Below are 26,064 nucleotides of genomic sequence, written 5' to 3' on the forward strand. Positions count from 1 at the left end.
ACTCGCCTGTCCTTCATGCATGTGTGGAGGCCAGGTGAGTGCTGGAGCTGTGCCACTGCTGCCGTGCAGGCTGCTGCGGGGAGCACCACCAAAACACTTTGAAGCTTCCTGGAGCGGCCGTACCGCCAGTAAGAGCCATTTGATTTACTCTTAAAGGATCCTCTCCAGTCACGCGCCTGGCGTCGCCCTCACCAGCCATCGAACCGGTTCAAGCTGGTCTGACCAACTAGCCCAGCCAGTCGGTTCGTCCGAACCCATTTGTGGGACCCAAAGTTCCGTCCAAATTCAGGCCAAACTGGGAAAACCTGTCTGTGCACACCCCTAGTGGCAAGGAATAGCATGAACAGCCATAGCAGCAGAGTCCTTTTGTTGTCCTGCCCAGAGAAGCACGTCTTAAGTCTAACCTATACTTTTTTTTTTTTAAAGGTCACACCTTATCACAAAAGCTTTTCTGGCCTATTGAGGTTCAAGTGGCTTTTTGCGGGTGGCCGGACCGTGCTCAGTGGGAAGCTGCGTGAAGAGGGCCAGTGGTTGCCTAGGCTCTCTGTCACTGGCTGCTGTGATATTAAGCTCCATTCCTCACTTTCCCTGGCTCCCTTTCCCTCCAAGCATGGGAATGGCAGCCAGTGGAAGGGGGAAATGAAGAGACATGCCGCTGCTGTTGCTGCTGGCTCAACGCTGCAGCCAGCCAGCCGAGCCCAGGCAGGCACTGGGGCTTCTCCCTGTTGGGTGCACAGTGTTCAAGTCCTCCTCCAGCAACGCTCCCCTCCCTTGGCTTGCTGCCTTCAGTTTGATGGATGGACATGAGCTGAAGGCAGCAAGCCAAGGAAGGGCTGCATCGCTCCTTTCTGGCCACATCCGCCTCCAGCCGTGCACCCCTTCCTTCCTTCCTTGCTGTCTCCAACTCGCATCTGATGGATGGACGCAAGCTGCAGGCAGCAAGCAAAGGAGGGGCATGTTGTTAGAGGAGGATGCCAGCAGGAAGGAGCCATTCTAAGAGGGAGGGGAGAGAGGAAAGGAGAAGGGGAAAGGGTGGCGGCCGCGGTTTCTGGTCCACTGGGCCAGTGCCTTACCTATCTGGTGTCCATGTCCACCAAGCTAGCACTGCTGGCTGGTTCCATTTCAGTTCCCTTTTTGGCCAGACGTTGGTGGGGATGCAGAGGCTGAGTCCCCTCTCTTGGTATCACAAAGGCTCCAGATTTTAGACCATGCTGGGCTTGTCCTGGCACCTAAGCCCAGCTAAAAGACTGATTCACATGGTCCTTCTTTGGTGTGTTCAAGTTAATCTAGCTTGACTCTTTTTTACAGTAGACATCATCCCACATTGAACTGGTCCTGTTTATGTTTTAATGCAAATTCAGATTGTAACTCACATGTCTTTGTTTAGGTTTTGAGACAAATTGTTTGTGAAATAAGCATCTTGTGGTTGCCTCGCAACTGCACTTCCAATCTCTGCCATCAGTATTTGATTAGCATGACCTGCAGGTGCCAGGCAGTTGCAGTGTTCTGTCATTTTCCATCCATAACGTAATAGTGCAGTATTTACTTTCTCCATCCACTGAGTCTCCTCAGAAATATTCCATTAGATACAAGTTTAGTATCTTGTCTCTACTTACTGAGATAAAGAGATGCAATCTATTGAGATAATATATATGAATCACTCTGACCATTGAAAATGTAGTATTTATTACAAGTGTGTGATACCTGCTATACCCATTTTACTCCTTCACAAATAGCCCTATTCACACTCTCACACCTATGCATGCACCATTCTTTCTCACGCACAGGGGTGTAGCAAGACCCTCGGGGGCCAGGGGACAAAATCTGGACAGCCCTCACCCCCAGTCGTGCACATGCAGCACTTGCCACTGTTGCTAGGGAGAGTGGGGGCCTTCCTCGCTCGGCTCACCCCCCTGGAGGCCAACAGATAATTGGCGGGGCGGCAAGGCAGGGGTGGTGGCAGGATGGCTTGCTTGGCAGCCCCTTGGGGGCTCCCCTGATCCTCTGGGCCCAGGGACATTTGTCCCTGCTTGTTCAATGGACGCTACGCCCATGCTCACGCACATGTGAGACATTTGCTATAGCAGTTGGCAACCAACACAATAGTGCAGCCTTCTCCCGTCTTTGCATTCCCTTCCACTAGCAGTTCCACCTGGGCCCTAGGAACATAGGAAGCTGCCTTATGTGGAGTCAGACCCTTGGTCCATTTAGCTCAGTATCGTCTACACAGACTGGCAGTGGCTTCTCCAAGGTTGCAGGCAGGAGTCTCTCTCAGCCCTATCTTGGAGATGAACGAGCCCTAGCATTGACGGTGACTGATATCCAGATCAACAGAGCCAGGATGCAGCCCGCTGGGACAATGTTTTGGAAGGCACAGAACACATCCCCAGGCAGCTGTGAAGGCAGAGGAGAGTGCCCCAAATTGCTCTCACCCCCTCCCTCCACCCTGCACAGGTGCAGCAGTAATAGGGGAGCCTCCAGCTCAGAAGATGCAGCCTCTGGCTGTGAGGTTGCAGCTCCCATTGTATCGTTGCTCTGGATGTTAGCCAGTGTTTAGGGTGTCTTAAAAAAAAACCCAACAACAACTTTTAAGCAGTTGGAATGTTGATAAACTGCTTTTATCTCAGCCACTGAGCCGATGACTGGGAGATCTCCTTTCAGCATACTCAAGCCAGAGTTTTTTCATGCTATAGAGATTTCAAAGTCTACATCTTGTATTTATCTCCGCTTTTTTCCTTTTGTACAGTGTATTGGATTATGGAAAGGAGAGACGAATTGGCAGAATCACTGTTTTTGTGCAGATCTACATGCTTTGATTTGACACCTCATTTGTCTCTCTGTGACCATACTAAGTGCCCTAACATATTGTCCAGAACTGGCTCTGATTTCACAAACAGAGATCTCTAAAATCCCTTCCCCAGCAAAGACTAACTTACTATGCACTTGAAAAAGAAATCCATCATTGCAAAGCACACATAAAAATTGGCTGCTTTGGTTTCCCCCCCACTTTTTATGCAGGAGATGCTCCGTTCTGCACACCAGAGCAGTATAAGGAATGTGCAGAGCCTGCACTAGGTAAGTTCTGAAGGGTGAGGGATTCCCTTATTGTCAGTGCTTCTCAAAGTTTAATTTTTGGTAAGACTTACTAGAGCTCTATCTTTAACCTAGATACTAGAGCTCAGATTTAACCTGGAATCTGTTTTCAGTAAGAGGTCTGTGTCCTGGAATATGTGTTGTTAACAAGAAAAGTATCTCTGAACATGTGCAGAATACATTTGGCTCACTACAAAGCAGCCATTGTCTGTGCCCACACACTGAGGATTAAAGAACAGGGCAGACTGCATGGCTTCCCAAATTCCTTGTTTTCAGAAATTAAGTACTGGGCTGTTGGATAGCACTGAAATAAACTTGGGGGAAGTAATTGTCACACAAATCCACATCACTTGAATTTGCTTCCAGAATTCCAAATTGTATTGTCCTGATCAATATTCCCCCCCCCAGCAACAGTCCCAGTTGTGGATGTGGGTGGATTTAAAGGGGAGAGACCTTGGTTCCTACTTTACTTTACAGGGATTCTTGGTGAAAGGGACAGCAGTTATTGTGTATGCCAAACGCCGTGCAACTTAACACGCTACAACAAGGAACTTTCCATGGTCAAAATCCCCAGCAAGACCTCAGCCAAGTACCTCGAGAAGAAATTCAACAAGTCAGAAAAATACATCTCGTAAGTAAGCCCAGTCTAAGGAGAGCTAAAATAACCATTATGACAAGTAAGCAGAATACAGACAGTTTTGAGGGGGGGGTATACACTGTCAGCTGCCAGCAACTGGTGGCCCCCAAGTTGAATCTGGCCCCTGAAGGATGCAGAAGTAAGACTCAACCATGAGGAGAAGTAAGCCAACCACAGGTGCCAGATTTTGGGCACCATCAAAGGTAGTGGTGTAGGCGTCAAGTAGAACTGATTCATAATGGGTACTACCACATTTGAATGCTCCCTTATTTATCTATTTTTAAGTATCCCTGCACATAGACAATTAAAATGTTAGGGAGACAGCTGGTCTAGAATTCTCTTCTGCTTGACATATGAGTTTTCTATGTGAAGGGAGGCAACCTATATATACAGTATCCCTATCCTGGCATATGAAAATGTCTGTACTTGTTTCCAGCAGAGGCCATTTCACCTAATTATTGTGTAACGTCATTATGTGAAAAGAGTTGGTGAGCTTCGTGGCAATTTGAACCTGGTTCTCTTTTTAAAACCTCTTTTTAAAATTGTAAACTGTCTTAGCAGAAAGGCAGTATATAAATGTCATAAATAAACAATATCCCCAGGGCTTTGACATGTAGAACAGCATTGTACAAATACAAGCAGCTCCTTGTCGTGAAGGTTCAGAAGCAAAACATTGATTTTTGAAATTGGGAAGAGAATCATACTCAGCCTATTGTGTAATCTACATTTGATTGTTGTGACTCAAATCTGAAGTTCATCACCTTTTTTGCACTTCATCATCCATATGTTTACAGCCTAGTTCCAAAATTTGCTACCAGTTCCCAGCTTTCTTTTAAAACAGACACACAGATTGGAAATCCTCTCCTGGATCCATGCCCATAACTCCTGCTTGTGTTGTGGCTTAATGGTGCCACTATCACACAGCAACCATAATATTCAAGTTATCATTAAAAATGGTCATCTTATTAGAGGATTGGAAGTAGAAAATATAATGCCAGTTTTCAAAAAGGGGTCTCGGGGGAGTCAGAAAATTATAGCATTATGAATGATAGAATTGTTAAGCTTATGGAAGACCAAGCCTTGTTGAAGAGAAATCAGCATGGCTTCTTCAAAGTGAAGTCCTGCCTCACCAACATTTTGGAGTTCTTCAAAGGTCAACAAGTGCGTGGATAGGGATATAAATATTAGTAGCAATGGTAACTAATCAGGAAAGAGACCTCAGGGTGATGGTGAATAGCTTAATGAGAACATTAACTTGGTTTTGCAGCTGTTGTGAAAAAGTGATTGCCTTCAAGCCCTGCTTGTGGACTTATGTGAAGAGTCTCAGAAAACGGGTTAAATAAAGGGTTAGAGAGAGAGAGAGAGAGAGAGTGTGTGTGTGTGTGTGTGTGTGTGTGTGAAGGTTGTTGTATAAGGGGATGTGGCTAGACTGGATAGGTTACTGTTGAGGAGAGAGAGCGAGAGAGAGCAGTTAGGTTTAGGCAGCTGGGAATGACATTTGGGTCATTTGGACAGAGTTTAGCTGTGAGCTGACAGGAAAGAATCCCTATCCACGTGTTATGTTTAATGCACATACAGTGTATGCCTGCACAGAACCATACATGCAGAGCTTTTTTTCAAGAGCTGCCTGCATGTACAGCAGTACACTTCCTATCTGCACCTGCATTTGAGAGGACTGACTCAAATGGGAAACAGGATTTTGAACTAGCTGGACATTTGGTTTGATTCAGTGGGGCTGGTCTTACATTTCTAATCAGTTTGGAGGGGGGTCCAAGAAGGAGGAGGTGCAGGAAGAGGCAGTATCTTGCGGTTGCCTGGAAGCCACAGGGCATATTGGCACACTTCCCACCATGACTTGATCTCTCTGCCTGGAGTGGCCTAACCCCCTGCTCAGATATAACACATCCCTCAGGCTACCCAGTGGGAATTTGAGAACTCTCACTGTTGAACAGAAAATGTGCAATGACAGCAAAAAGCTTCCTTCATTTAATGAATACAACTTCTTCCTCTTGATGTCGTTTCCCCCACTCAGGGAGAATATCCTTGTGTTGGATATATTCTTTGAAGCGCTCAACTATGAGACCATTGAGCAGAAGAAAGCGTATGAGGTGGCAGCTTTACTTGGTGAGTAACAACGCTGTGTGTGGACATGTTCAATGTTCACACCATGGATGGAGTTGAGCCTCATCTAGGGCTTCAGCCCAGGTGTCATATCTGACTCCAGTCCAGTTGGGGACGAGAAGGCAAATGAACAGACCAAAAAGCAATGGAAATTCTCTAGCTAACAGCAGGAGTAGAGTTCTCTTCTTTTTCAGACTGATGAGCAGGTCTGGCCAACAAGTCTTTATGGAGGTCAGAGAGTACCACCTAAGTCACTTTGGTTGATTGCGAACTCTGGCTAATCTCCCTGAAGTCCCCCCCCCCTTTTTTTTTAACCAGAGCTGGGTGGTAGTGCACAGGCTAAATCCCTGTCTTACAATCCCAAGGCTCCAGTTGAGGACTGAAAAGTCTGAATTTACTAAAAATCTGATGCTACAAGATCTGACATTTTGGATGGTGAAGGAAGCTGCGTAACAGACTTCTCATTCCACCACATTGTTCTCTGGCTACTCAGAAGCAGCAACAGCCTAACACACAAATAAACTTTTGCATCCATTAAAAATTTGGCAAAATGTCAGATTTTAATTCATATTCTTGAATTTTGACAAATTTCAAATTCCACTTGATACTTCAGTTGATTGATATTTTAAAAATTAAAAGTCAAATTGTAAGTTTTGTTTCAGAAATGTGTGTCCCACCTTTCCATTTAAACCTCAGCAGTTAGTGATGCTTTCTTGCTGATGTGTTTGAAGGCAATAATCAAACACATGGTTGAGGACCAAAATGCCTAAGTCAAATAGCATTAATAAAAAGGAATTGAAAACAAGATGAGATAATATATTAATATTTGCAAGCAAGTTAGGATACTTTTGTCGACGTTTCTCCCTTCCCATATTAATTTCAATTCTGCTGTGGATCAGTGGCCTCAGTTTTTCTTTTGTTGCCACCCTCACTCTATCTCCAGAGGTTTGGCTTTCCATCCATCATTCGGAAAATTTCCTGGCTTGCCTGTCATGTTAAAGTCAGAATCCAGCCTGTGTCTGTTGTTTGGATGAAAGGGAAGTGAGTTTCATTTATGTATGTCCCAAGGCTTTAGTAAGCAGCATTGTTGCTATCTTGTTGTCATGGAGAAACCAGTCTTTATCCTTTTATCAATAAGCAGAGAGATTCTTACCAGTTTGTATAGAGAACAACGATGGTACTTCCTGGCAGGGAAAGGAGGAGGATTCCTCCAATGTATCCCATAACTTCTTTCATCTTTTGCTGTTTAACGGAGGTTGAGCAGAAAGTTAACTTGAAGTAGCAGAAGTGAACATATCTGATGATGATGAATGAAGAGCATTGCCCCATAGGAAAGAGAAACCAAATGCACAAGGACATGATAACTGGAAGGCAGATTTTAACATTCAAAGGATTTATAAGATCTACAGATGACATAAAACTGAGGGAGATTACATCACTCTGGAGGATAGATCAAAAGTTCTCACACATCTCAGAAGAGGTGAACAGGAACCGAATTAAGGCTACAATCTGATATGTACATTCCTTGGAATAAATCCTATTGAATATTGGACCAAGCTGTAAATTCAGCAGGGACAAATATGCAATGCTGCACATAGGAAATAAGTTCCAGTATAAGCTGGGAAACAACTGGTTAGATCATTCTGAGAAAACTAAAGGATAACACTAAAAATAAACCTATAGTATGACGCTGCAGCTACAAAGGCCAGTGCCATTTTAGATTGCATCAAGCAGATCTTGGAAAGAAGAAACATTAGGTTCACTCATTCTAGGCAAGGAAGCAGTGGATTTAAACGACACAGAGGGTAGGTTTGGATTATGTGTTAAATTACTAACCCCTTTCCAAGCAGTCCAACACCAAAACAAACTGCCTAGGGGGCAAGGGAATTAGGGGTGTGTGGAACCAATTCTGTTTGAACCTGGTTCAAATAGAGCCAGTCTGGTTCACACTCAAACCCAAAAAAGGTGTGCTGGTCTGATTTCAAGCCAAATGAGTTTGGCAGTTCAAGGGGCATGTTTGTAAAGGGGAATCTGGTAAGGATTCCCCTTTACAAGCAAAAGTGAGGAACCCTGCCTGCCTTTAAAACAAACAAACAAACAAACTCCTAATGAGTCTCCTTGTCATCATTGGCTCCTCTGAACCATGTCCAGTGCTCCAGCGCAGCCCATTTCCGGCCTCCAGGCATGCACGGATGCCAGAACTTGGCCACACTGGAGTGCTGGACCCAGTCTGGAATTCAGAGGAACCAATGATGACAAGGGGCCCCATTAGGAATTTTTTAAAGGCAGGAAGGGTTCCTCCCTTTGCTTGAAAATCCTCATCGGATTCCCCTTTACAAGCATGGCCCTCAAGCCAAATCAAATGGGTTCTGAACCGGTTTGGGCCGGTTCGACTCAAACCAGCTCACAGTCTGGTGGTCCGGTTTGAATTCAAACCAGACCACCAGAATCAGTTCTGTGAACACCCAGAAAGGGAATTACCTTCCTTAGAAGTTTCAAGAAAAGGATGTGCAGACATGTTTTGGGCACTGCAGCTACTCTTTTGCCATAGGGATGATGCATAGACTCCCTGCCTAAATCTGTTGTTTTATCTGTGAGAGCTACGGTATGTAGCCTAATGACTAAGAGCATGAGCTGGGAAGCCCTTGATTCAAATCTCATCATAACCACAAACTCACTAGATACCTTTGGCAGCAAACCAGTGTCATCTGAGCGCCCCTTACCTGCAATATGGAGGAAATAATAGCGGCATGCCTTATGCAGCTGGTCTAAGGATTACTGGGATATGGTCAGCGGCCCAAGTTTGGAAGGTGGGACTTGAAGTGCAGCAGATGGAATGCGCTGCTCTGTCGACCAGCCAAGGACAGAAGGCCAGGCTTTCAATATTCATTCTGGATTGGCCTCATGCTGTTTTCCAGTCAGAAAGGCTGGTTTTAGACACCCCTGTTCCCATCTGTGCCAGAAAAGGATCCTGAGCTTGAGGGCACACAGTCCCAGATAGCTCACCTGGGCAGCAGTCTTCAAAGTCCTGGTTGTGACTGGGTTGTGAGATATTAGGCACTGGGGTCCCTTGGAAATGGAAAACGGCATGACCTCTCAAAGTTGACAGTTACATTCAGTAGTTTAAATAGCATGTAATTGTCACACAGGGCAGCCAGTCTGCATTCTGCACAGCCAGTTTCTACTGGAAACAGGAAACCTGCTTGCTCTTTTGCTCTCTGAACAAGGCTGTATGTTACAGATCCACAGTGGGCTCACCACCCAATTCGTATACATCTCTATAAAATAAAATGACCTCCTTTATGGTTTTTATCCTTTCTTCCTCAGGTGATATTGGAGGTCAGATGGGCCTTTTTATTGGTGCTAGTATCCTCACCATTTTGGAAATATTCGACTATATCTATGAGGTAAGTTGTAGTCCTCTGAAGCAAGTTATATGCTCCAGTGGGCAACCTTTCTGCTGTTCAGCGGTCAAAGGGAGAAAGTCTGCTGGGCCTGAGTGCCACCCAGCGCCTTCCCCTTTCTCATCAGCAGCCAGCAACTCTGCAGAGGAAGAAGCAAGTGTCAAGCCCCTTCCAGTCATCTGCTCTGATCCATGTGAATGTTATACTTCTCTGTAGCTGTCTTGAGGTTTTACTACTGAAAAAGAAAGGCAAGCTATAAATATAGTCAATATAATGCTCCTCTTCTTTCCCCTTGCCCCCCAGCCCTGCATTCCAAGGTTCCTCTCTCTGCAGACAGTCTCTCTCCCTCCCTCCAACCCACCCCAAGACTTATGTCATAGCCCACAGGTCAACATTCAGCATTCTGAGGCAAAAGCATTTGACATTTTTAACGTTTGAAGTCCTGCAGCTTCAGTTTTCTGAATTCCAAATTTGAAGGCGTGAATTATAAAATCCAAACCTAAATTTCAAATTGATGCCCTAAAACTCCAAAGTGGTGGGGTTTGGGAAGTCAAGAGTCTTGATCTCAGAGTACATGTGACAAAGATTATCATTCCTAAATCTGGGCTCCAGTAGAGTAGTTCCAATTTTGAAATTAAGGTGTTAATACTCTTTCCAGAATATGAAATGCAATTGCTTGTTTTAATTGACACCAAAAGTCAATTAAAAGGTGAGGACAGTCATTCAGCCCTGACCCTTCTCCTTCCTGTCTTATAACAGCACTTATATGGTTGACATCAGCTGCAGTGGCTCAGCGGGGAAGCAGCTTGCCTAGGGAGCAAGAGGCTGTTAGTTCGAATCCCCACCGGTGTGCTTCCCGGACTGTGCCTAGTAAATATCTATTTGTAGTCACCTATATTGGGCAGCAGCAATATAGGAAGGCGCTGGAGGCAGATGCTCGCTTCAGTGACAACAGCAGAGGCATCATCTCATGCTGTGCAGGAGGAAGGCAATGGTAAACCACTCCTGTATTCTACCAAGAAAATCACATGACTCTGTGGTCGCCAGGAGTTGACACCAACTTGATGGCACAGTCTTTCCTTTTCCCCCTTTAATATGGTTGACAGGGGGCAGGGTAGCTCCTTCCCCATGCTCATGTTCTCCCCATTTTGCTTCCTTGCTTGGCTGGTCAAGCTGGAGTTCCCAGGAAACTGTGACTGGGGTGGCTTGGAGCCAGTTCGGGGTTCTAAAAGTTTAAATACATACATACATACATACATACATAAATTCAAACTTACTGCCGGGTCCAGCAGCCCCCAGGGGGTGCTGCTGCCACCATAGGGAAGTCTCCAGAGGTACCACCACCACCGCAGTGGCCTCCCCTTGGCCTTCTATGGGCCATTTTGACCCTTTCTGAGGTAGCAGTGGCCATTTTGGAGGCTGCTGTGCATGTGCCCTGGCTATTTGCATGCCAGGACATGATCTAGGCCATGCAAATGGCCAGGGCATATGCGTGATGGCCTCCAAAATGGTCACCACCACATCAGAAAGGAGGAAAATGGCCCAAACCAGCCCATCGAAGACCGGGGGGAGGCCGACGGCAGGAGGGGGATGTCCAGAGACACACACACCCCCGCAGCCACACCCTCCAGAGGCCACTGGATGCAGTGGTAAGTTGAATATATATATATATAATATATATATATATATATATATATATCTTTTAGAACACCAAACCTGCTCAAATTTGAGCCGAGCTGGGGTTCTAGTTTGGGGGAACAAAACCAAACATGACTGGCTTGGACTCGAACCATACCAGGCAAACTGGTTTTGTGCACACCCCTACCCATTGCTGCAACTTTTTTCTTTAAACAGCTAAGGGGAAATAAATTGGGCACATGATCAGCTCCGAGGCTCTGGCTCCCTGTCTTAAAATAGGCGCTGCCCAGCTGCCTGTGCTGTGTGCTAGTTCTGTCAGAGCCACTTAGCCAGGATTCCCATTCAGCTCAAGCGGATGCCAGCTCTCGAGTAAAGCACGTGTCAACTAGAGCGACAAAAGAATCAGACTGCTTTCTTATGAAGGTTTCCAGGGGTGGACTGAGCAGCCTTGGAAACTGTTAGAAGCAAAAGCAGGCTGCTTCTTGCACTATGGGTGGCCAGTATATCTCTCTGTTCTTCCAGTGAACGTAACAAACCATACGCCAATTCAGTTTGATATATTTGTTCAAAACATTGTAGCCCTACTCACACATCATGTTCAGTGGATGTACCATCTGTGTCCACATGTATAGCTATTCAGACATAATGTTCAGCACACTTGCAGTAGTACACATCCTGTCTGCACCCTGCATTTGAGAGATTCTGTACACAGTTTAACTTAAAATGAACACTTGTATAGTCATTCACACAAAAACATATACATGTGTACAGATGCACATACAATGTAATGTCTGAATGTGTGTTTAAATGCTGGGCTTACTTCAGAGTACACAAGCTAAACCTAAAGTCAAGCAGAGTTCACAGACTTTACATGCAGCCACATTACAAGCTCTTTCAGCTACCGGTTTTGTCTTTCACACCTACGTAGGCAGGAAAGTTCTCTTTGCAGCCATAATTGTGGATTATAGTCTCTATACCCAGATTGGTACTTTCCACATCTACCTGATAAACCAGTGGCAGCCAGTGAGGGCAGCACTGGCAAGAGGCATCTTCAAAAGCAAATTAGAAGGTGCTTACCAGTGCTACTGGCACACCTGCAAGCTGCCTGGAGCAGTGGTGTGGCTCCGGCATGCATCTGGCCTCTGAGCATGCGCAATCACTGAGCATGTGCAGAGGCCAGGTGAGTGCTGGAGCTGCATTGCTGCTCAAGCCAGCTTGAAGGTGCACCAGTAGCACTGGTAAGCACCTTCTAATTTGCTTTTAAAGGTGTCTTTCACTGCCCCGTCCGCCATCTTCTAAAGCTCCATCCCCATAGAGAAATGCCAATTCAAGAATGCAAAGCATTCAAGTTAACTGGAAGCAACTAATTAAAGTGGCAGAAGCCTGCTTTACAAGAAAGATGCCCAGAGGAAAATGAAAAGCTGAGACTGAATCCAGGTAAGATGGAGGTACTCATTGTGCAGGGTCGAAACTCGAGAGACAGTTTGATCATCCTGTTCTGGATGGGGTCATACCCCCAGAAGGAACATGTACGCAGTCTAGGGGAGCTTCTGGATGCAAGCCTCTCCCTGGTGTCCCAGGTTGAGGCAGTGGCCAGAAGTGCCTTTTATCAGCTTTGGCTAATATGCCAGCTACGTCCGTTTCTTGAGATGAATGACCTCAAAACAGTGGTACATCTGCTGGGAACCTCCAGACTGGATTGCTGCAATGTGCTCTATGTGGGACTGCCCTTGTATGTAGTCTGGAAACAACAGTTGGTCCAGAATGCGGCAGCCAGGTTGGTCTCTGGGTCATCTCGGAGAGACCATATTACTCCTGTGTTGAAGGAGCTACACTGGCTGCCAATATGTGCAGCTGGGCAAAATACAAGGTATTGGTTATAACCTATAAAGCCCTTAACAGCTTAGACCCTGGGTATTTAAGAGAACACCTTCATCATGAACCCCACTGCCCATTGAGATCCTCAGGAGAGGTCCGTCTGCATTTGCCACCCGCTCATCTGGTTGCCACTCAGGGACGGGCCTTCTCCGCTGTTGCCCCGAGGCTTTGGGATATGCTCCCTAGTGAAATAAGAGCCTCCCCATCTCTGACAGCTTTTTAAAAGTCTTTAAAAAACCATCTGTTCACCCAGGCTTTTAATTAATATTCTTTTAATGGCTTTAATGCTTTTTAAAAAAAATTTGATTGTAATGTTTTAAACTTTTTATTTTTGTTTTAACTAATGTTTTAATTTTATTTATTTTGTTGTAAACCGCCCAGAGTCATAAGTTTTGGGCGGTATAAAAATATGTTAAATAAAAATAAAATAAATAATAAGAAGGGACTTACCCCGGGAATCCTCAGTATCCACTTTGCTAGTCCATACTGAACGGGCTAGTGCCACAATTGTGTTTTAAAGACTAACAAAAAACCCCCACCATAAATCAAGCCAGAAAACAATAAGACAACATGGAAACTTGAAAAACAATGAAGTTGTCTAGATTCCCCATAAAAACTGAGTGAATGAACGATGCCCGTTCCAGACTCAGCAGTACAATGGAAGCAGTCTTGGAGAGAAAGTCCTGCCTGTTGTCAGATCTGTTAGGCTTTCTGTATGAAAAAGAACTCTTAAATCCAGATAAGAGGGAATCTTCTCATCTCTCTGTGATATGTGTCATTTCTAAGCAGCAGAGCAAATCCCCATGGCTTCATACTCTGCCTCATTTTTGAAATGTGGTTCTCATGCCAGCACTGCACCCCACAGGAGTACTGCAAGGTTCACAGTATTGACAGCACTGAGCAATGGGGTTAATGTGGCCACCGACCTCCTTCCCCTTCAGGCACCCATCATGGATTCAGTGGAAGTATGCCAGCTCCCATCTATGGTGGCCACTCTAAATGGCACCAGACATTTCAAGAGCCCTCTCTCCTGGTGCCCTGGCTGCTGAGAAGGCTAGGCAAGGCTTGAGCTAAGTCCAGACTTAAGTACCAGTCCCATTGCACAGGAGGACGTGCAGCTTATAGAGATGGTCATTTTTTCAGTGCTCAAAGAGCAACTGGCCCCCATTGATGTGCTGGATTCTGGTACCAAGGCTATTCTTGGTAGTATATGGATAATAAATATAGTAAGAACTTAAAACTCAAGAGCATACATTCCTCTGTCGAAGCAGTTTCAGAAGTTTGGGACCTGCATTGGGGGCGGGGGGAATTGTCATCTCTAATTGTTTCTTTAGCTTCATTCATCTAGAATTCTTGAGTTTCATTTTAATAGGGGGACTCGTATGTAACTTCAGTATGGCATTCTGTGGTTTAAAGATATAATCAAAGATAGAAACTGTATATCCTTAGATGATATTAGAGTTATGATGAAACATTTAAAAAAAAAAAAAACACCCCGATGGCATAGTCTCCGTATTTCGTGTTAAGGAATTTTATTTGTTGTAGTAGAAGAGCCAGTAAAATAAAATAAAAAAGAATTATCTAAGTGTGTACTTTTATTATTGGGCAGTAGAGTAATCAAGTGATTGTTATCAATAATGTATCAAATTATCATACTGAAAGATAAAAATGGAAAGAAGTTTAAATCAAGATGGGAAAAGGTCTGGCATTTACACTCTGTATTACCATCAGATAGAATCATTTTAAAATGTTACATGTGTGGTATTTAACTCCCTGTCATTTACAAAAGACCTACCAAATAGGGAGTTTGAACTGTTGGAATTTTTTTTTAATCCAATGCTGATTTCATGCATGTTCGGTGGCAGTGTGAGAAGAAGGGGCAATTTTGGAGAGAAGTTCATATAGTATTTGAAGCAATGTTGGGGTGTGACACCTCTGCTGATCTGTCAGTGGTTCTGCTAGGCTGTCTGAAAGTGGTAGTCTTCCTGGAACATTAAAACTTAGTTTGGAACTTACTAGCAACTGCTAGAAAACTGATTGCCAAATATTGGCAGTTCTGTTGACTACCTTGTCTCTAAAACATGGAATATGGCAATTATGGTTGAACATCTGAATATATTAGATTACATAATGAAAGACAAACACAGAAGACCTTTTAAAAGTACAGGTTTCCTTTGTAATTACATCTTTTAATCTAGATGTTCAGTTTTATAAGGGCCTTTCATTGTTGTGGAGGTGATATGGTATATAGTTTTGTGTACTAATAACTGTTCTGTAGATTTTGTACTAGTGCTTTTTTGAATATATATGTATATATTTAAATGTACATCTTTTCAAGCAAAGTGTGACTAATAATAAAAGAAACAACTAAAACCTTATAAAAGATATTAACGATTACAATAGAACAGATCACAGTAAAAGCAGAATAAGCAGCAAACAGTACCTAATAAAGCATTCCATAAGAAGAGCCCTGCTGGATCAGGCCCAAGGTCTATCCTTTTTCACACAGTGGCCCACCAGATGCTTCTGGGAAGCATACAGGCAAGAGCTGAAGGCATGTCCTCTTTCCTGCTGTTGCTCCCCTGCAACTGGTATTTAGAGGCATCTTGCTTCTTAGGCTGGGGTGGCCTATAGCCCTCAAACTAGTATCTATTGATAGTCGCCCTCCATGAATTTATCTAAGCTCCTCTTAAAGCCATCCAGGTTGGTGGCTGTCACCACATCTTGTGGCAGATAATTCCATAGATCAATTATGTGTTGTGTGAAAAAGTACTTCCTTTTGTCCATCCAAAATTTCTTGGCAATCAGTTTCATGGGATGATCCCTGGTTATGATGATCTCAATAGGCAACAGGGTTCATGACAGAGAAGACGTTCTCTTAAGTACCCTGGACCCTAAGCCGTTGACAGCTTTATAGGTAATAATCAGCGCCTTGTATTTCACTCAAACATATTGGTAGCCAGTGTAATTATTTTAAAATCAGTGTTATACAGTCCCTTCAGGTTGTACCAAAGACCAAACTGGCTGCTGCATTCTATACCAGTTGTAGTTTCTGCACTACGTACAAAGGCAGCCCCATGTAGAGTTCATTACAGTAGTCAAGCCTGGAGGTTACCAGCATATGCACCACTGTTTTAAGGTCATTTACCTCTAGAAATGGGCATCGCTGACCTATCAACCAAAGCTGATAAAAAGCGCTCCTGGCCACTGCCTCAACCTGAGAAACCAGACAGAGTTTTGGATCCAGGAGCACTCCCAAGCTATGTATCTAGTTTTTCAGGGGGAATGTAACACCATCCAGAACAGGCAGATCTAAACCATCTCTCAGGTCCTGACTCCACAAAGTCAGTACCTCCATCTTACTTGGATTCAGCTTCAGTTTAGGGGTGTGCACGGAACCGCAGAGCTGCGGTCCGGCACTGTGGGGTGGGTTTCTTTAAGGGCGGGGAGGGTTTACTTACCCCTCCCGCCGCTTTCCCCCCTCCAGGGCTCGTATATATTGTAATAATTATCCCTCTGAATGCAGCCTTGTCCCTCTGAATGCAGCCTCCAGGACAGGGGTGGGGGCGCGCGCGCTGCTCTGCAAAGGGAAGATCCTGAGTGAGGACTCACGTTTTAAACGTTAACTAGTGATGGCCATCGTAAACCCCAACGAAAAGCCGGCACAGCACCGAGTCGGTCTCCGGCGCCTCTCCGCTCGGCGGCTCCCTCATTCTGAGCCGCCGCCAGCAGCCACTGAGAAGAGCTCCGCCAGGGAGGACGCGCTCATGCGCCCAGCCCACCCTCACTTCCGGCTCCCAGGCGACTTCCCCCCACATACAGTGTGCCCCGATGGGAGGAGGAGAAGGAAGGCAGCCACGCTGTATGTGGGGGGAAGACGCCTGGGAGCCGGAAGTGAGGGTGGGCACAGCGCGTTGGCGCGTCCTCCCTGGCGGAGCTCTTCTCAGTGGCTGCTGGCGGTGGCTCAGAATGAGGGAGCCGCTGAGCGGAGAGGCGCCGGAGGCCGACTCGGTGCTGTGCCGGCTTCTCGTTGGGGTTTACAATGGCCATCACTAGTTAACTTTTAAAATGTGAGTCCTCACTCAGGACCTTCCCTTTGCAGAGCAGCGCGCGCGCGCCCACCCCTGTCCTGGAGGCTGCATTCAGAGGGACAAGGCTGCATTCAGAGGGACAATTATTACAATATATACAAGCCCTGGAGGGGGGAAAGCGGCGGGAGGGGTAAGTGAACCCTCCCCGCCCTTAAAGAAACTCCCTCCACCCGAACCGAACCTGCCAGGTCCGAACCGGTCCGGACGGTCTGGAGGCCTTTACAATGGCCTCCGGACCGGTCCGGACCCATCCCTACTTCAGTTTGTTATCCCTTATCCAGCCCATTACTGCCTCCAGCAAGGCATTTAGTGAAATTATGCCATTTCCTTTGATATGGAGGATATAGATCTGGGTGTCATCAGCATATTGATAATACTCTGCACCAAACTATAGGGATTCAGCAGCAGATCCAGTTCCACTGATGGGTCTGTCAGAGTCACTTCTAGTTTGGCCCCAAGGCTAACAGAAGGTTTTGAAACCTCCAGTACTGCCTCAGGACAGACGAAAGGAACTTTTCACACAGCGCATTGTAAATCTATCGAATTCTCTGCCATGAGATGTGGTGATGGCCACCAACTTGAATGACTTTTAAAAGGGATTAGACACATTCATGAAAGACAAGTCTATCAATGGTGGTTAGTTTTGATGGCGAAATGCGATCTCCAGGATCAGAGGCAGGATGCTTCAGAATACCAGTTGCAGGGGAGGAACGGCAGGAGAGGGAGCATGCCTGCATCTCTGGTTTGTGGACTTCCTAGAGGTGGGAAATGGGGTGCTGGACAAGATAGGCCTTGGGCCAGCAAGGCATGCTCTTATTTTCCTCATAGAAGTCTGAGCCTAAAAGAACAGTGACTTCCCTAAAACCTTCCTATTGAGGCAGACATGAGATTTGCCACAGGGATTTGCTGGTTGAATGAAATGAAAACAAATTAAACTTAAATCTCAGTTCTGTGGTTTTTTAAAAGTCATACTTCTAGCCCTGAAGACTACAAAAATAAGCTTAAAGTGATATAGCCATGTCTCAGCCTGGTCAGTGGCTTTAGATCAGTCTTCAGCTGGTGGTCATCTACCTTTAATAACTGTTTGCCCCTTCACACAAATTAGCAGAATAAACTGCTTCTGCTTGATGTAAAACAAACAGTACCTGTTTTGTGGTTTTTGAAAATCCAAATGTGGATGGGCTGCACCGAGTTTTTGTCAGGATGGAGAGCATCACCCTCTCTCCCATCTCTTTCAGCTGATCAAGGATAAGTTGTTAGACCTCCTAGGCCAGGAGGAGGAGGAAGGAAGCCACGATGAGAATGTGGTAAGTAGCCATGAGGGCCCCTGGCAGGGGTGGAGGAGGAGAGGAGTGATCACAGAAGTGCCTGCCATCACGGATACAGCATTGGCCTCTTCTGATAAATGCTGCTGTATCTTATGAGCGGTGCAGAAGAGGCTGGGGTGGGACTTCTGCTCCTACTTTTGACTACTGTACGGGAGTCCAGCTTCTATTGTAACTGGTCCGAATATCACGAGATTCTTTTGAGACAGGGAACCAACCTGTTCCCTTCTCTGTGTAAACCACTATGAGAACCTTGTTGAAAAGTGGTATATAACTAGTAATAATTGGTTAAGGTGGAACTGTGTATTGTGCAAAAGATCTCTAGTTGGAGCATCTCCTATAGGAAATAAGAAGAACAGTTATTATCCAAGCCTATTGCTAATCAACAGAACTCTACCTTTAAGATCCATTCCTGACCCAATTTTAAAACTGTTGTCATGTTACCCAGGAGAGTTGAACAAGAGCAAAAACTTTGCAAAATTTCCAGCTCCTTTGAGCTTAAAAAAAAAAAAAAATAGCTACATCCATCACGCTGTGTCAAAGGTAAAATAGGTGTTAGCTACAGAAGTATGAAGATAGATTATGACAAAGGACAGAAGGGATTCGAGTGTGCAGATCTGAGCTTGGACTGTGTGAACTATTTATTTCTATTAGCCCCTCTCCCCAATTCAAAATAATGTAGACTGGTATCACATACAATAGCTATGTGTATGTATATATAGATAGATATATGGATCTTACATCCCACCCTGCTCCACAAACTCAGGGCAGGTAACAATATGTTATGTAAATATGGATGTGATCTAGTAATAGTTAAGCCTGTTGATTTCCATGGAGAGTCAAGCATTTACTTAGACCACTCCCATCAAAATTAGTGGGATTTTAAAATGCACAACTTTTGCTTGATTGTGTTCTATAATTTTATAGATTCTCTATCCCTGAATTTAAAATGCAACACATGATCAAACTTGCAAGTTTGCAGCATGATCCTAATCCTACTCAGAAGTAAGTCCTACTAATTACAGTAGGACTTATTCCTTCTAACCATATTTAAGATTGCAGCCTTTGGAAATCCCCACAGAATTTGATTTTTCAAATTTGAAACCACAAAAAAGTGGTGAAATCCACTGGTAAAGATTTCAAAATGTGATGGCTTCAAGGTGCAAGTTTCAAGACTTGGATGTTGTTGTTGTTCTAAAGGATTACACTCCATTCAAGAAGTTAGCACTTTGAAGTTCCATTGATCTCAATAGGAGAAGTTAAGCAGTGCTTAACAACAGGAGTTAAAGCATTTTTCAGTAATGAATTTTGGATCATGTCAAAATTTTATAAAATTGCCACAGTTTGTATTTTGATACAGAGTAGACTGTCTGGTCTTTGTTACCCACCCCTCCACCCACAATACATACATGGGTCCCACACCACTGCCTCTAGATTTGCTGCTGTATTCTAAATGTATCCCTGAAACACAGCTTTGAAATCTTGGAATTTGAAGAACACAGGGGATGAATTAATATGCTGGGCTTTTTAGTTAAAAGCTGGGCATGAATATGTCCCCAAATATTTATCCTGGTAATCTCTTTTCTGTGGTGTCCGTTAGCATGAAGAAGTAGATCTTCCTCCATCCCCTCCTCCAGGCAATGCCTTTAATAATTATTAGCATTTATATATGCTATATAATTTCAAATTATATATTCATTTCAAATGGTCAGAACACTTTGACATACATTAACTCAGCAACCTTAGAAGGTAGGTCAATACTGTTAACCCCATATTGCAGAGGGAAAGCTGAGGCTAAAAGAAAGGCTACTTTGTGAGTTCAAAGCAGCAGCAAGAGTTAGAAGCCCAGCTTCCACTCTCTTGGGCACAGTGCAACACCAATTTCTTTCTCTCCCTCCCTCCACAGAGTACATGTGACCCCTTGCCAAACCACTCTGATCCCATCAGCCACACTGTGACGGTCCCCCTGCAGACGACACTCGGCACGTTGGAGGAGATTGCGTGCTGACAAGACTCCTGCGGCACCATGGATGGCTAGATGGCCGGAACTCTGTCCCCGGAAGCCAGGGAATCCCTCTCAGGTTCACCACACAGGGTGGGGGAACGACTGAGGATTTCGCTATGCATCCACCTTCTCTTTCTCTCTCTCTTTTTGCCAAAATCCAGCAAGAAACGCCTCAGACTCAGTTGCATCGTCCTGTCCCTGTAGGATGGGAGGAGGAGGGCATGGGGAGGGGCAGGGCTGTCTTTACCAGCGGACGCCGCCTCTCAATTTTTGAACTGTACAAACTCGACGACCAAGGAACCGCCATTTCATAGACTGCCGACTGTACAAAAGAAGCCTGCATGCCAGTCCTTTTGATGGCAATACCTCCCTCTTTTTCTTTACAAGCTGTCTCTCTGTCTAACAGCCGTTTTTTCCCCCACAACAAAGAAGGAGGCCATGGCACAGATGCCCCCTGAGTTCACCATTACTTAACACCACCACAGGCTGAGTTAGAATAAAGAAACAACAAAGGTCCAACTTCAAGGGCCACCATTCCCTTTTGTCTTTGTCTAAATCTGTGAAGGGGTCTCCGAGCTCGGCTGAGGCTCTTGTGTGGGCCCAGCCATTGGTGGCCAAGATGAGCAGGCTCAAACGAAACAGCTCACCTCGTCTACACACAGGCACCCACAAACACACCAGCCCCATTGGCACTCATTAACCACAGCTACTGTCTTGTCCAGATTGGTTTGTAATACAAACATGTGGGTCTCAGGACAGGGGTGGGGGAGTCTGGGTTCATATGCCATTCTGACCTACCCTGCTTCCTCATTCTTGACAGTGCTATTAAAGGTGGTCTTGTGGAAGGGGCCCATTTGTGTCATTTCTGCTCATTTCCACCTTTGACCCAAACCTGAAGGGAGCCATAAGAGTGTTTTCCTTTTTCTGTTCCAAAATGGCACACATTTTAAAATTTCTTATTATCCTTAGAAGGAAGAAGAGGGAGCATTCTCTGAAACAGTAATTGATTTTTATTCTTTTTTTAAATTGAGCAATTTAATGTATGTGGCTGTAGTGACATCACCACATCAACTGTTGCTAGATAATGACATCCCACTGGCTGCAGTGGCCAATGTGCCTTCATTTACCAAAGCTTGGTAACCTCATCATGCATCAAAATATCCTTCTATGTGATATATGATTGGCTGCATAGACCCACATGAACTTGTTTTGTGTCTTTGGGTGACTGTTGAAATCTATTGTCTTTGAAGAAAAAGGGATGGGGTGGGGAAGAGTGTGGTGGAAACTGGTGTGGGGAAATGGTACCCAACTTCAAACAAAATAGCAGATTTTTAGAATACTTTGCTACTAGTTTGGCAACAAAAAAACCTCTAACTTTCAAGAACACACATTTCAACAAAAAAATCAGAACCACAAACATTCAGCAAAGTCCTCATTTCTTCTCTCCTTTATGTCAGTTATTTAAAAGGGAACATACAGACAAAATGAAAACCACTTACCTCCCATGTTAAGCCTAGAAAGCCTATTGTGTTAATGCATAAGTGCATAATTGAGCACAAGGCATGCTGGCACATCATAAATGCATTGCTTATCTTCCAAAGAGTATCAGGGAGCAGTCCCAGGAATAAGATGATAGTTGATCTACTTCCAAGAAGACGTTTGTACTGAGCAGCTTTTAAGGATGTAAAAGAAGGGGGGTTGCAGCAGTTACTTTTCAAGAATGAGAGAAGATAGATTACTTAAAGCTGATGCCTTGGGAAGGGTGACAGACATGCCTTACAGATTGCCCAGGCAAACACTAAGAGGGGGAGAGAGGGGACTTGTGACAAGGGGACGTGTGAATTTGGTTTGTGCAATACGACTATCCAACAGTGGAACTGGCAAGGCTTCTCTAATGTATATAATTCATCAAGGTAATATCCTAATGCAAAGAAATATTGCTAAACATTTGGTGAACTTCAGCATTTCTACGTTTCTTTGTCAAAGGTCTAATCACTTCTAGATCTCAGCAAAGCAAGAACAGGAGCTACGCACTGACCTCAACAGGAGTGTCCTGCAGTTTTAGAATACTAAAATGAAAGGTGCCCAACAGCTTACTCCATTTAGGCCTGTAGGATTGTTTCAGTTAAGGGGAAGCCCAAGGAAGTGAGGTGCGAAATGCCCCCTTGCCCCTCCTCTGCCCGCTGGAGCATTTTAAAACTTGCAGGTTGAGAATAGACTGCTTGTGGCCACCTTTCACAAGCGAGTGATGCAATGAGAAGAAGATGCCAGCAAGCAGCCTCTTCTGAACCTTGATTCCAAAATGTGTCTGCAAGGCTTTGCTAGGGCTCCAAGGGAGGAGGGAAGGTTACCAGCAGCAGCCCCTCTCCTTATGCAGAGTCCTTGCTGGAAATTTCCAGCTGCAAACACTGGAGACAAAACGAGCCCCTCCTCCCCCTACATGATAGTTGAGGTGGTGGCAGCTGCCACTGCTTCTCTTCCTCACTGTGTCTCACACACTGCCTGTTCAAAAAGCGGGGGTGGGGGGAGGCAGCAGGGCTGGCCCAAGGACAGCTGGCGCCTCAGGCAAAGCCTGGCTTTGGTGCTCTCCACCCCCTTCACCTGTATGGAGGCCCTCTTCCCCTCCCATCATCTGGGTAGGTGGGCAGTCCCCACTGTCTGAGCAAGCAGGCATGCGTGTGGGCGGTCCCTCTCACCCTCCCACCCATTTGGTGTCCTTGCCACTCTGCTGCCTTCACCCACTGCTCCTGCCACTTCTGCCTGCTTCTGGGCAGCCAGACTGCTGCAGCACGTTATAATGACATTGCTGTGCAATGCGCCAACACAATTAGGCATAGCAACATGGAGAGGAAAGCAAGTGGGCAGGCAGGCAGGTGACGGGGATGGGGAGTGCCCACTCAGTCACACACCTGCTCGCTCGGACAATGGGGAGAACCTGCATGGGCAAAGGGGGTGGGGGGTGCAACAGCGCACCCCACAGATTGGTGGGCTGGCCCTGCTTTTGGCTTGCTGGATGACACATGACCAGGCCATAGAAGTCCTCCCCACTTGGTGCCCTAGGTGACCCCCCTAGTGGACAGGCCAGCCTTGGTGGGGAAGCTGGAGCAGTAGGAAGGGTGCTTGATCACTTCCTGCCACTCCAACTTCCCCTCCCTCTGCTTTTTGAAGAGGAAGAGGGCCCAACAAAGCAGGGACAGAGAAAGAAGTAAAGGATAGTGGTGGCAGCTGATGCACCACAATAAAAATGTCTGTGGGGGCCATGGTGGGTTCAGGTGGGGTGAAGTGGCCAGAAGTAGCAGCCAATCTGTTGCACAAAGTGATCACCTCACCTTGCCTTATTAGTGAGATGCATGCCTGTGGGAATACCTGGTAAGTTAATTTCTCTTCTCAGCTCTGTAAGAAACAGAGCTGACATAGTACATAATAAAGAACCTTTGAGTATATATACAAAATACCTTTGCTGCAGCCTGTCCCTACACACCTAAAATTGAGACTCAGGGGCTTCCTTCCAGGGCAAATGGCAGGCTTCTCACACAGGCCTGAGCTTGCTCCTTGACTATTAAACAGCATGTTGTACCCTTTCCTCTCCTATTAGCATTCTGAGAATACAACTCATTTAAACTAAAACAAAACTTCTAAAGGTTACTGCTTATGGGGGAATTCCTGAACTGAATTTCATGCCAGCACTTTGTACCCAACCAGACCCACTCATTTTTGTCCCTGGTATTAGCTTCCCAATTAACAAATCTGCAGCCATATAAATTCATGCACTATCCATGAAGCAAGAAGCAAAACACTACCAGTCTCTTAAAGCCTCCTCCAAGACTTCCTTCACAGAATCGCTCTTTTTTCATCTTAGCAATTTCTTTGAACTCCTCATCATAAGTGCTTTACAGTTCTTATCCTCACAACAGCACAAGGTAAGATCTGAAATATATTTTTATGTATTTACTTTAGTTATTTAACATATTTGTATTCCGCCCAAAACCCAAGTCTCTGGGCGATTTACAACAAAATAAAAACAAGTCAAAAGAAAACATTACAACAATTTAAAATTTAAAACGTTAAAACTATTAAAAACCATCAGACTATTAAAACAGTTTCTAAGTGTGTCTAAAGGTTCTTTTTAACAGCAGTCTGAGATAGAGAAGCCCTTGGGGCAGTCACAAAGAAGGCCTGCCCCCGAATCGCCACCAGATGAGCCAGCTGCAACTGTGACCGGAACTCCCCAGATAATCTTAATAGGCGGCAGGGCTCATGACAAAGCAGGCACTCTCTTAAGTACCCTGGACCTAAGCCTTTCATGGCTTTATAGGTAGTGACCAACACTTTGCATTTCACTCGGAAACATATCGGCAACCAGTGCAATTCTTTTAGAATCTGTGTTATATGGACCATTCGTATTGTCCCAGAGAACAACCTGGCTGCTGCATTCGGTACTAGTTGTAGATTCCGGACTACATACAAAAGCAGCCCCACGTAGAATGCATTACAGTAGTTAAGCCTGGAAGATACCATCATGTCTATTAGGGATGTGCACAGAACCGGTTTGCCTGGTTCTGTTCAAATCTGAACCAGACTCAAACCAAACTGGGCATGTTCAGTTTTGTGCCCCCTGAACAGACCCCCCAGCTCAGCTCGAATTTGAGCCGGTTCAGGCATTCTGAAGTAGTTTTTTAAAATTTAAACACTCATCACCAGGTTCAGTGGCTGTGGGGGCATCTCTGCCATTTCCCACTCCCCCCACTTGCCTCCCCCCACTCTTCCAAGGGCCTTTTAGGGCTTTTTCAGATCTTTCTGTTGTGGCCATTTTGGAGGCCACCAAGGCGCATGCACAGCAGCCTCAAAATGGCCACTGCCACCGGAGAAAGGGCCAGAACAGCCCTTGGAAGAGCAGGAGAGGCTGGCACATGGAGGGAAAATGGCAGAGATCTCCACAGCCACAGCAGTACCCTCAGAGGCTGCAGGACCTAGTGGTGAGTGTCATATATATATATATATATATATATATATATATATATATAGGATTTATATACCGCCTTTCATTAAAAACAATCTCAAGGTGGTTTACAAAAGTGTATGTAGTACACCGCTCTGGGCTCCTTGGAGGAAGAACAGGATATAAATGTAATAATAATAAACAACATATAAACATAACATTAAAAATGACAATAAAAATATTAAGCTAAAAATATAAAAACAAATCAAATTTAAAATCTATACAATGCAAGCATAAAAACTATACACGGGTAAAAACACATAGAAGCAGCAATAAAAACAATCATGTAAAAGCTTGGATAAAAAGCGAAGATTTAATAAGCTTTCTAAAAACTGTGATGGAGTCTGAGGAGCAAATGGCCACTGGGAGAGCATTCCAAAGTCTGGGAACAGCAACAGAGAAGGCCCTGTCCTGAGTGCACGACAGCCGGGCCTCCCTCATTGTCGGCACCTGGAGCAGAGCCCCCTCAGATGACCTCGTCAAGCGGGCAGCAAACCTTGGAAGCAGGCGGTCCCTCAGATACCCTGGGCCCAAACCATTAAGGGCTTTAAAGGTCAAAACCAGCACCTTGAATTGGACCCGGAAACAAACTGGCAGCCAGTGCAACTCTTTCAGAATGGGTGTGATGTGTTCCCATCGGGCAGCTCCAGATAAAACCCTCGCTGCCATGTTTTACACTAGCTTCAGTTTCCGGATATTCTTCAAGGGCAGCCCCACGTAGAGTGTGTTACAGTAATCCAGCTGTGACGTGACTAAGGCATGGGTAACCGTGGCCATATCTGCCTTCTCAAGAAAGGGATGCAGCTGGCGCACTAGCCGAAGTCGTGCAAAGGCACCCCTGGCCACCTATATAACTTTAGAACCCCCAAGCTG

At 45.2% G+C, this 26,064-nt stretch overlaps 1 protein-coding gene and 1 long non-coding RNA gene across 4 annotated transcripts in view; one reads left to right on the forward strand and one right to left on the reverse strand.

Annotated features, from left to right (window-relative positions):
- The window catches only part of ASIC2 (acid sensing ion channel subunit 2), a 528,145-nt gene extending 507,416 nt beyond the window's left edge, over positions 1–20,729 (forward strand). For 2 of the 3 annotated variants that reach the window (XM_053260546.1, XM_053260547.1), the window contains exons 5-10: positions 3,019–3,075; positions 3,571–3,724; positions 5,763–5,854; positions 9,179–9,258; positions 18,101–18,169; positions 20,094–20,729. In XM_053260546.1, coding sequence (XP_053116521.1) covers positions 3,019–3,075; positions 3,571–3,724; positions 5,763–5,854; positions 9,179–9,258; positions 18,101–18,169; positions 20,094–20,195 — 554 coding nt within the window. In that variant the 3' untranslated portion in view covers positions 20,196–20,729. Of the gene's footprint in view, positions 1–3,018; positions 3,076–3,570; positions 3,725–5,762; positions 5,855–9,178; positions 9,259–9,385; positions 9,615–18,100; positions 18,170–20,093 lie in introns of those variants that run through there. The other variant, XM_053260548.1, reaches the window with a different exon arrangement.
- Positions 20,730–20,867: 138 nt separating this feature from the next.
- Positions 20,868–26,064, reverse strand: part of LOC128329414 (uncharacterized) — a 57,662-nt gene continuing 52,465 nt past the window's right edge. Inside the window, exons 5-6 of the long non-coding RNA XR_008309644.1 lie at positions 23,993–24,119; positions 20,868–21,864 (exon numbers count right to left, since the gene is read on the reverse strand). This is a non-coding gene — a long non-coding RNA (uncharacterized LOC128329414). The remainder of the gene's footprint in view (positions 21,865–23,992; positions 24,120–26,064) is intronic.

Source organism: Hemicordylus capensis, chromosome 6 (genome assembly GCF_027244095.1).
Source record: "Hemicordylus capensis ecotype Gifberg chromosome 6, rHemCap1.1.pri, whole genome shotgun sequence".
Lineage (NCBI taxonomy): Eukaryota > Metazoa > Chordata > Lepidosauria > Squamata > Cordylidae > Hemicordylus > Hemicordylus capensis.